The sequence below is a fragment of the Trichomonas vaginalis genome, chromosome III, assembly GCF_026262505.1.
Source record: "Trichomonas vaginalis G3 chromosome III, whole genome shotgun sequence".
Lineage (NCBI taxonomy): Eukaryota > Parabasalia > Trichomonadida > Trichomonadidae > Trichomonas > Trichomonas vaginalis.
In genome coordinates, this window is record NC_067205.1 from 27,067,254 (window position 1) to 27,077,401 (window position 10,148).

At 34.8% G+C, this 10,148-nt stretch overlaps 8 protein-coding genes and 1 pseudogene across 9 annotated transcripts, besides 1 other annotated feature; 1 reads left to right on the forward strand and 8 right to left on the reverse strand.

Moving 5' to 3' along the window:
* Positions 1-6,995: part of a mobile genetic element that runs on past the window's edge.
* On the reverse strand, positions 100-960 carry TVAGG3_0772440 (uncharacterized protein; the record flags this gene model as incomplete). Its single annotated transcript, XM_051246017.1, has 1 exon — positions 100-960. The coding sequence occupies one exon, from the start codon at positions 958-960 to the stop codon at positions 100-102; it is 861 nt and encodes a 286-aa protein (XP_051092604.1).
* Positions 986-1,231, reverse strand: TVAGG3_0772450 (His-Me finger endonucleases family; the record flags this gene model as incomplete). Its single annotated transcript, XM_051246018.1, has 1 exon — positions 986-1,231. The coding sequence occupies one exon, from the start codon at positions 1,229-1,231 to the stop codon at positions 986-988; it is 246 nt and encodes an 81-aa protein (XP_051092605.1).
* On the reverse strand, positions 1,423-3,231 carry TVAGG3_0772460 (uncharacterized protein; the record flags this gene model as incomplete). The annotated part of the gene is made up of 1 exon (XM_051246019.1): positions 1,423-3,231. The coding sequence occupies one exon, from the start codon at positions 3,229-3,231 to the stop codon at positions 1,423-1,425; it is 1,809 nt and encodes a 602-aa protein (XP_051092606.1).
* On the reverse strand, positions 3,609-3,833 carry TVAGG3_0772470 (phage tail repeat-like family; the record flags this gene model as incomplete). Its single annotated transcript, XM_051246020.1, has 1 exon — positions 3,609-3,833. One exon carries the CDS (start codon positions 3,831-3,833, stop codon positions 3,609-3,611), a length of 225 nt encoding a protein of 74 aa, XP_051092607.1.
* On the reverse strand, positions 4,210-4,362 carry TVAGG3_0772480 (uncharacterized protein; the record flags this gene model as incomplete). The annotated part of the gene is made up of 1 exon (XM_051246021.1): positions 4,210-4,362. The coding sequence occupies one exon, from the start codon at positions 4,360-4,362 to the stop codon at positions 4,210-4,212; it is 153 nt and encodes a 50-aa protein (XP_051092608.1).
* On the reverse strand, positions 4,382-4,781 carry TVAGG3_0772490 (annotated as a pseudogene). The gene has a single exon. A coding segment is annotated over exon 1 (400 nt).
* Positions 6,996-7,445: 450 nt separating the features above from the next.
* TVAGG3_0772500 (uncharacterized protein) lies at positions 7,446-8,294 on the forward strand (the record flags this gene model as incomplete). Its single annotated transcript, XM_001319115.1, has 1 exon — positions 7,446-8,294. The coding sequence occupies one exon, from the start codon at positions 7,446-7,448 to the stop codon at positions 8,292-8,294; it is 849 nt and encodes a 282-aa protein (XP_001319150.1).
* Positions 8,295-8,328: 34 nt separating this feature from the next.
* TVAGG3_0772510 (uncharacterized protein) lies at positions 8,329-8,541 on the reverse strand (the record flags this gene model as incomplete). The annotated part of the gene is made up of 1 exon (XM_001319114.1): positions 8,329-8,541. One exon carries the CDS (start codon positions 8,539-8,541, stop codon positions 8,329-8,331), a length of 213 nt encoding a protein of 70 aa, XP_001319149.1.
* Positions 8,542-8,559: 18 nt separating this feature from the next.
* TVAGG3_0772520 (uncharacterized protein) lies at positions 8,560-8,922 on the reverse strand (the record flags this gene model as incomplete). Its single annotated transcript, XM_001319113.1, has 1 exon — positions 8,560-8,922. The coding sequence occupies one exon, from the start codon at positions 8,920-8,922 to the stop codon at positions 8,560-8,562; it is 363 nt and encodes a 120-aa protein (XP_001319148.1).
* Positions 8,923-10,148: the final 1,226 nt, after the last annotated feature.

The window sequence follows — 10,148 nt, forward strand, 5'->3', positions numbered from 1 at the left end:
AAAGTGCCAAAAATAAATTGTTTTCATGAGTTTTCTACGATGTTAGAAATGAGGGTAGATATCGGGTTAGATCTAACCATCTACCCTAAACATTATTTTTCAATACTTTTTCAGCACTTTTCCGTAGTTATATATGAAAGACAATTCGAGATAAAAGTCATAGTACAATGGAATAATATATTGCACACCATTTGTTGTGAACCAAACTTGAAAGTCAGAGAAACTGTTACTAGGTGGTTCGTAGAATTTAGAAGCAAAGTCATAAAAGTCCTTACCAATACATAGAAAACTATTGTTGCTTGAACTGAAACTTGCATGACACATAACATTTTGAAGGTCAAACACGTTTCTATAAACCATCAAATCTGCTGGTGGAAGTATAAATTTAAATGGACCATCTGGTGGTAATGGTTCGTTCTGGTTTAGTAACCGAAGAAATTGTGCCCAAGAACGTTTGTCTACTTCCCAAAATAAAAACTCTGTACCTCTTGGAGGGTTAATTTCAATCTTTTGAAATGAAACGGCGGAGTTCATCTTGTCATATTCTAGTTTCAGATAGTATGTTCCATTTAGTAAAGAGTCGTATTTTTCTTGAAATTCCCAATAATATTTGTTCATTTGAGTTTGAAAGTCATTTAGAGTTTTTTCAAGACTTTCGTCTGAACGAATTGTAAAGATTTTTATTTCGTCAAATTTGTCTATTAGACCATCAGGACCTTTATACTGCCCATGAAAATATACTGCGAACATAAATGCGTTAGTTCTATTTGAAAACAAAACTCTTCTAAATCCTATTGCCTTTGCATCTGAAGGACTTTGAAGCCAACGAATTGGATAGTCAAACCTGTATGCTCGGGATGAAATTTCTTCATATGAAATAGTCCTACCAGCATTTGTATAGATATAGTCTAACGGTTTTGTATCTGCTACTTTTGTTCTTTGTTTTTCAACCTGAAGCATTTAATATATGTAAAAATATATTGTTTTAAAATGGTATGCCATAGTCTGTAATTTCAATTGTTTCATCTTCTAGTTCGTCGACAAATTCGAATACAATATCTCCAAATTTGCCTTTGTTCTTATTGTTTTCAGAACGAGTGACCCAACGTAAGTTTTCAAGTCTATTGTCGTTTCTTATATGGTTTATATGGTCTACAAAAGGTAAATTGTTAGGATCCAGTATAAAATGAGTTGCAATGACAACATGTTTAAGATAGTGTTTTCCACCCATCTTCATAATAGCATATCCGTCATTTCGCTTAAAACTCTTTTTGTCTTTTTGTTTCTGACTTCAAATGACTCACAACAGTGAATTTCATATTTCTCATCTAACAAATAAGTTTCCCAACGGTCTTCTCCAACAAACTCAGCGTACATTTCAAATAAAATAAAAAAAATGTCACTTTTTTTAAAATAAATTTTTTACTTCATGCAATGTTTTATTTCTGTGCCGTCTTCAAGTATGCCCCAATAATTACGCTTGGAGAGGACATGAACTTCGGAAAATACCTTATCTAGCTTAAAACAGCCCATCTTTTCACCGACCATACCCATTTCAATGAGTTTGTTGTATCCTTCTTCGTTCGTCATGAGTGCGTCAATGTTCTCATAGTAAACCTTGACTTTGGATTTGACTTCGGAGAAGAATTTGTTGTAGTTGTCAAGGACTGCCTTTGCGAACTGAGGGTAAGACCAATGTTCGACAATAGGTTTTAATGTGGTTACTAAGCCACTTTGACCTTGAGTGAATTCGTACTTCAAAACAAAAGGAGAAAACCTTTCAACAAAGTTGTCGACCTTCTCATAATGTTTACTCTTCATCTCTTGAGGTTTCTTAATGGAATATCCCCATGTCGAATTCATAAGCAATTTGAGTGTCATTGCAAGTTTGGGGTTTGAAGCTTTCCTAATATCATACAGTTGTTGTATGACTTTTCCAACTGTATAGTTCCTTCCCGGGAACTCACCATCTTCGTTTGGAATTCCAGTCGGAATATATTGGACAAACCTCATGTACGCAGCGTTAAGGTCGACATAGTATATCTTTTCATCTGAGTCGAACTTGTCGCAACCAATTGGTCCAGTTTGTGGAAATTCAAGTGAGTCTCTTATCTTCTGCGAAACTTCTCCTGTTATCTCATAAACATCGTCGAAGCAACCTGTTTCATATAAAACCTTCTGACATAACTCAGATGCTCTCCAATACAATTTGACGTCAATTGGATGTCTCAATGGAAGTTTGTTTATAGCATCTTGAAGTTCTTGCAACCTCATTGGAAGTTCTTCTGGTTCAGGTTGGTATCCGAACAAACCAACTCCTTGTGGAACTGTGTACTTCTTTTGTACTAGAACTTTGTCTGGAACAACTTTTGGTCTTGCTAACAGTGAAAAGTTTGTTTCGTCTTTTGGTACAAAAGTTTCTGTCAGCTTGTCATCTGGAATTGGTTCCAACAAACCTTTCTCGAAAAGAATGTTTACAGCTCTGACAATGTTGCACTTGCCTTTTCCGAACAATGGGTTTGAAAGACTTTCGTTCAACATGAAGTGGTTGTGGACAATTACAATCTTCAACCATGGCAAGTCTTTGTCAACAACATAGTCGTCATGTGAAGAACCTTTAGCTGTAGGTATGTTGACTCGGATATTGACATTTGCCAACGGTGCAATTTTTGCCAATTGACCTCTGAGAATGTACCTTGTCTTCACACATGACTCAAGATACTTCATCTTCTCATCTGTAACAAGACCAGAGTTCCTGAGACATGTAAGAATACAAGGTTCATTGACAATTGTTTCAATTGAATTGTAAATTCCATACCTTGTCAAGTCAATGTCAGACTTATTTATGAACGGGAAGTATCCAGCATGTTGTCTGACTGCTTGAGGGTTAGGTTGGTACCATTCGAACTTGACACTTGCAATTCCTTCAATTGCATTCAAAATGTCTGAGTCGGAGTCAACCATTTGTTCTCTCTTTGTAGTCTTGAAAGCGTCAAGAAGTTGTGCGGCTGTTTGTTCATTGCCATGTGCATAGTAAATGTGACCATCCAAATCTGTTATGGTCAATCTGAGATTGTGTCCTTTCTTATTTCCGTCTTGAATTGCAGCAAGTACACCCATGAAGCCTTCTTTGTTCTTTCCTTCGTCAAAGTTTACTGTAAAGGTTCGACCAGATGTAATTTGACTTCTAACTTCACGATACTTTTCATATGCATATCTTGTTCTTTCCATGGGAGCATGTGCGTCTTCACCTTTTCCTTTTTTCCTTCTCAAAGGATGCAATTGTTCGTCATGTTTCCAATAGAATCTGGCAAAGCCGTCCTGTCCTTCAACTTGAGGTTCACTAACATCGAAAGGCATGTCCATAAGACGTTCTTCTTCTAACCTCTCTAGTCTGTTTGGATAATTGGCACGTGCTGTTTCCAAATCCATTTCGTAGCGAAGACCAGACAATTTGTCATAGACTTTTATGGATCTTCCCTTCCTATATTTAAACTTCTTCGAAACTCTCCAACCATATCTTTGCAACTCTGCTTTTATTCTAGCAGACTTTCTATCCATTCTATATGGGGGCATTTTTATAAAAATAAAAAAATATATTTTTTTCTTTACTTAACATAACCGCCTGCTGCCATAAGTCTTTGACGCCAACCCATACCAGCTAATGAAGGTTGACTTGGTTTAGTTTGGAAACTAAACTTTGGTTTTGGTTTATCTTCAGTTTTTGGTTTTTCTTCTTCTATCGGTTTTTCGTCACTTTTCGGTTCCTCTGACTTTACTTCACTTGCAGGAACAGTTGTGTCGTCAACATCTTCATAAATATCATATGCCATTTGTTTTTGTTTTCCTTTCAACTTTTTGTGTTTGTTGTAAAGTTTAGAATATTTCGACTCTAAGTCAATGAGATGTTCTATAATGAACTTTTCAGTGAATATAAACTTTTCCATCTGTTGTCTCGAAAGCTCCTTCAGACTTCAATATTTTATTTGTGAGAGTCTGTTTCTTTTTTGAGATACTAGCCGTTCCATTTCTATGAAAATGACTTTATAGTGTAGAGTTTGTATTTCCAGACCTGGCACTTTCTATTATTGAATTTTCTCTTCATCTGTAAGTTCTTTGACAGGTTTTGACAATGGTTCTGAACTTTTTGTTTGTGGTGTCAAATCTACGGTTTCAACTTCTTCGGTCATTTCATCTCAGTAAAAAATTTTAGTTTGGTTTGTTTTCAACTGGTTGTTGAGGTTTTTGAAGTCGGTCTAAAACTTCCTGAGGTATAGGAAGAACTTTACAAACACGTGGTTTAAATGCTGGAAGCCGACAAATCCATCTTGAACTCATTTGTCTCAATGCTGCATTGTTCATTTCATCTCAATAAAAAGCTTTACATTCCCCACGTTTGAGGCGTTGAGGTTGGTTATTGTTTACCCATTGTTTGCATGGTTATATCCTCTGTTAAAGAATCTTTCACCTTGGTCCATATAATTTCCTGCTTGGTTATAGTATTCATTTGCTTTGTTATAATAATTTCCTGCTTGTCTTCCTACATTGTCCATCCATCCTTGAACTTTTCCTCTTGTTTCAGGATTTGGAATAAGATTTGTTGCATCTCGTGCTACATCCCAACCTTTCTGTACAGTTTGTATAATAGGTTGTGCTTTCTCTTTAAGTATACCTAATGTACTCAAAATCTTCCTTCCAACTCCAAATACACCTCTGGCTATTGTTCCCACTGCGGGTAAAAATATGGATGCAACTCCTGCTAATGCACCAAATAAACCCATTTCTTACAGGGTAAAAAATGACGAATCCAAACAAGGACCCCTATGTTTCTAAAGCGACAAAGAAAGCACTCATGATAAAAATCTTTAGTTCAACACCAAATGCTTGGTTTATGGATATCTTGGAAAACATTCCGAGAGTTAGAACAGATGGACCACCATACTGGTTAATATTTGTTGTCAAAACACAAGATACTGTGAAGCCATACCATTATGGTCCAAAAATATTTTAGATGTGAAAACTGCTTTGACAATATTCGTTGACAAATACCATCCAACAAAACTAACATCTGACTGTGAAAGTTCTTTCAAATCAGATGATGTAAAAAACTATCTGCGTTCAAAAAATGTAAACCAATATTTCATTGTCGACCAAAACCATTCTGCTCTTGGTGTCATTGACGGATGTATAAAAATGTTAAGAGACTTAAACCAACCACAAGGTGGTGAAGCAAATGAAATGTCATATGACGACAAATATAGACACTTCTCCATGGCAAAGATGAGACAAGTTTTAAATATTTACAATAACCGTAAACAAAAAGGTTTGGGAAACCACTCCCCCGAAGAAATGAAAAACAACCCTGACTTAGAGAAAGACTATATATTTAATAATTTAGTCAAAAAAGACAAACAAGAAAGAATGCCGGGCTTCAAACTTCAGAAAGGTGACAAAGTAAAAATAGAAATACCCAAACGCGACCCATATGAAAATACTATTGACTATGACAACAATGGGAACCCGACAGGTACTCACATTCGTGTTCGTAAAAATAGAAGAAAGTATACAAGAGAATATTATGAAGTTTTAGGCAAACATGGCAAAATGTACACACTGCAAGCAGAAGATAAAACTACTATTGTCAGACCTCGTTTCAAACTTGTCAAAGTTCAAGGTGGTATACTTTCAAAGACAGTTCCTAACAAATATAAGACAACTCCAGACGAATATGCTAAAGAAGTTGAAAATGACGACTAAGCAATTCTATACCATGCGTAAACTGTCATGTAAGGTGGCATGTATTCTTTACTTTGTCCCGTTGTTTGCGTATATCCTGAAACGTGATGTGTATGGTTTCCTCCTCCCTCAGTGTTACTCCAGTAACAATTTATAGCAAACTTAACGTCGTCTTTAACATCATATCCTTTACCTTTTGTCATTCCTGACCAACCCCAATATCTATGCCTATGCCAACCTTCTTGAGATGTACTTAAATTTATGTAATGACTGTGTGCAGGTAAATTTGCACTTGAAATCGTTTTACTTCCACCTGTTTCCTTTGAAGAGTTTGCACAATACAAAAACCTGTCGACTATTTGTTCCCATGCACCAACACCAAACATTACTTGAGGACCTCTTGCATCCATAGATGTATAAATAGAACCTACCGGGTTCATTAAATCAAACATATGAGATATTATAGGATTGTCCCTTTTGAACTTAAAATATAGTGCAACTATTTCTGGTTTCTTCTGGTTTGTGTCAGAATATTTTTTATAATATAATCTTATGTTTTCAGGGTATGTACAATCTTGACTATAATATTTATTTCTGTCATCTTCATAATAGTATACTATTCTCGTTTTTTCTATTGCATTATATCTTTTATATCTATAATATTCTAAATATAATGTTTGCTTTTTTGGGTCTACATGTGGTGTTTTGTCGTCATCTCCATAGTCATAATAATATGGTGCTGGAGCTGGGTCAGGCAATGTCATATCTGCCATTTCATAAACTCTTAAATATTTCTTTTGTTCGTCTCCATATAAGTTTAAGTAGCAGTTGTTGTCTAATGGAACTTTAACTTGTGTACCATCATTCTTTTTATAGCTTACATACATTTCATTGTTATTTTTCGGAATGAGTTTATGCCGTGTACCATTTTTTAAGGACTGTACCAACTGCCATCTAAAATATTTATTTTCTTCATTGACAGAAAAGTCACCAACAATAGTTTCAATATTTTTTGTTGTTCCTATCAAACTTTGGTATATTTCATTGACATATGTTTTATCTGCTTTCTTTTCAAGGCTAACGTTTAAGTCTGTTATTTCAGAAGATGTATGTGTATGTCCAACGTCACTTTTACTGTTTAAGGTTTCTTGTAAGTTTGTAATATTTGCAATGGTATGTGTATGAGTCTTATCTGCTTTTGTCTCTAATGTTTCCTTAAGACTTGGTATTTGGTTAATATAATGTATATGAGTCTTTTTAGAATATTCGTTTTCAGCTCTTGTCACTTCACTTGACATTTTATTGTCAACATATGTTTTGTCTGCTAGTTCAGGATGAGTATGTTCTTTTGTTGCATAAGCATTGTTAGCTCTTTCTTCTTCTTTTGCTATTGCATCGTCTACATATTCTTTGTCAGCTTTGTTGTCAACATCTGCTTTCAAAAGAAGTTCATTTATAGGTTTCTCGTTTAACGTTCCTTTTGTTGGATTTATACAGACAGTATGGTTCTTATTGTCTTGAAACAGAAACTCATCTGTCATTGGGTTTATTGTCAGTTTTAGGTTTCCTTCTTTCAATGACTCAGATATTTTAGCATAGTTTGAAAAGTTTGTTGTGTTCTTATTTAGAGCTTGCATAATGAGTTGTCGGTTGTGTTGTATTTCTCTCATAGACGCTGTTTCATTTGACATTTTTATTATAGATAAAATATGCTTCCAATAGAAAAAGAAAATTCTAGAGTTGCTACAACTAAACCATTAGATGAACTTTTTACTAATGTCGGTCAAAAGTTTGACTTAGATACTATAAAGCATGAAGGCTATCGTTTTGACTACCCATTAAGATGGTTAAGAGACCCATCCGTCACAAAAGCTATTGGCTTTCGAAGAATAAAATTTGTGTCTGTAGAAGATAAAAGTTTTCCATTTATTGTAAGGTTTCATATAGATTATATATCTGAAGGGAAACGAAAAATGTGGGAAGAAATTGAGCTAATACAAGTTGACCTTTCATCTTCTCTACAGACTGCGTTAAAAAATATAGAAGATAAAATAAATTCATGTTATGCAAAATATGCTGATGAATATGCAAATACCGATAGCACACTTTATGTGAGAATTGTATATGACAAACAAAATTCACAAGTGTCATTTCAAATCTACAAAAACAATCCAAATAAAGACGAACAAATATATACAGAATTCACTGCAATGTCATGGTATTATTTGCAAAGAATGTTAAATCAGAAAGTCGAACTTCCTTTAGCAAATATTTACAGTCGATATGCAAGAGATGAACCATATTTATTTAAAGATGTTTTCGACCAAGATGCTATTATTGTTCATGCTTCATTTTCTGGCGCCCAAAACTCTTTCTTATGCTTGGCAAATGACTTTTACGAAAAACCTACAAAGTTATACGAACCACCAAGTGGAAGTATTTCAGACTTTCAAGTATGGTTTACTACAGATGGAAGAAAAAGAATAATTCCATTATACCATGCGTTTTACTTAGAACTTAGTTTCATATACAACTACTATCGAACGGTAAAAATATAACTTTTTAATACGGTTGAGGTGTTGGATTTGGTTGCTAACTAGACTGTGGTGCAGGTTCAGGTTGTTGTATAACAGGGGCTTGTTCTTCTGGTTCAGGGTCTTTAGGTATAATACCAACGAACTGACCTACTCTTTTACCAATATTTTTGACTCCGTTCCAAATTCCTCTTCCGACAGATTTTATTCCATTCCATATACCTCTTCCAACATTTCGAAAGAAGTTTCCAATACTACTGAAGAAACCCATTTTACTACGTGTAAAAATCTAATGTCCGCCTAGTCTCTTACGTTTCCTGTTGAGTTCCATAGCATTCTTTAACTGGAGCTCATACATTCTGTTTCTCCTCTGGTAGAAAACATATTCTGGGTCAACTCCTGTGTTCGCGTCATCTGCATAAAGTTGTTTATATCCCACTTCAGGGTTTGTATAAAACTCTTTCCATCTCATATTTGCATACCATGGTGGCAAACCTAACGCAGCGTCATTTGACATGGCAGTTTGCATTTGTACATCTGTTGGCACTTGACCATAGTTTGCCAATGCAGTTTGTATTCTAACTTCATTTGGAATATTCTCTGGGTTTGGTTGTCCAGGTTGCTGTGCATTCGCTAAGTTCTGTGCGTCCATTTAATATTAGATAAAAATATCTCTTACGAGTACATATGCTGAACATTTGCAGGCATTGGTTCATCTTCATATTCTCTGTACTTTTCTGCCACGTCAAATAAATAAATGACACAATGGAAAAAACCTAAAACAAGCAGTCCTATTTCAAACCACATTTACTTACTAATAAAATTTCTTTATTGTGACACTTTCTCCGGTTTATAGGACCTCTCTCATATTCTATCTTGTCATATATAAACTCATAGTCATGTATGTCCTCTAACCATCTCATAACGGTTTCCAAACCACTTTTATCGGATGTAAAGTAAAAGCATGGATGGTTATGTATAACGTCTAAAGTTTCTAAAGAGTCTCTCAAAGTCCAGTCTACTTGGTATTGAAAATCCCATGTGTTATAGAACGGCGGGTCCACTATAAAGAAAACATTTTCCTTGTCTTTATATTTTTCATACAACTCTGTCCAATGTCATCTCACAAACTCTATACGCTCAATATATTTTTCTATGTCCTCTTTGAAAACATTTGTATAGTTAAGATATAAAACTTTTGACATAAGTGTTTCAATGTCATGAACTCTTATAGCACCACTATATAATAGTCTAGCAGATATACTATCCCAGTCTATATATTCTGCTTTTTTCAAAACCTCTCTCACAATATCTTTCTTATCTAATGGTATACGTTCCATCTTACCTATAGGTAACTTTTCTTTTAACTCTTTCAATATATTGTTTGTGTCTGGTATATGTTTGAGACGGTCCATATAGTTGTCGAAGTCATTGCATATAATCTTTGAGTCTGGGAATATTGTATGGCACAAATGGGATATATAGAAACTTCCACCGAACAAATCTACAAATGTTAGACCATTCGGTAGTTTCTTAAGTTCTCTCAATATAATATCTTTACATCTACTCTTATTTCCAAAGAACGGTAACGGCGGTTTTGTAAAATTCATTTATATATAATAATAAAAATGTTTTCACCCGAAAAGTGACAGAAAAGTGACAAAACATGAAAACATATATATTTTGTGAAAAGTGACACATTATATAATGTTTTCGACCCAGAAGAAGGCTTCTTCCCAGAAACAATGGAGGAGGAAGAAGAGGAGGAGGAAATACAAGACTCTATCCAAGAAGAGTCCTCCGAATTCACACCAGAAGACTAACAATTTTCCGAATAAAAACTTCATTTATACTAAACATCTTCGGGGCTAGAGGGCG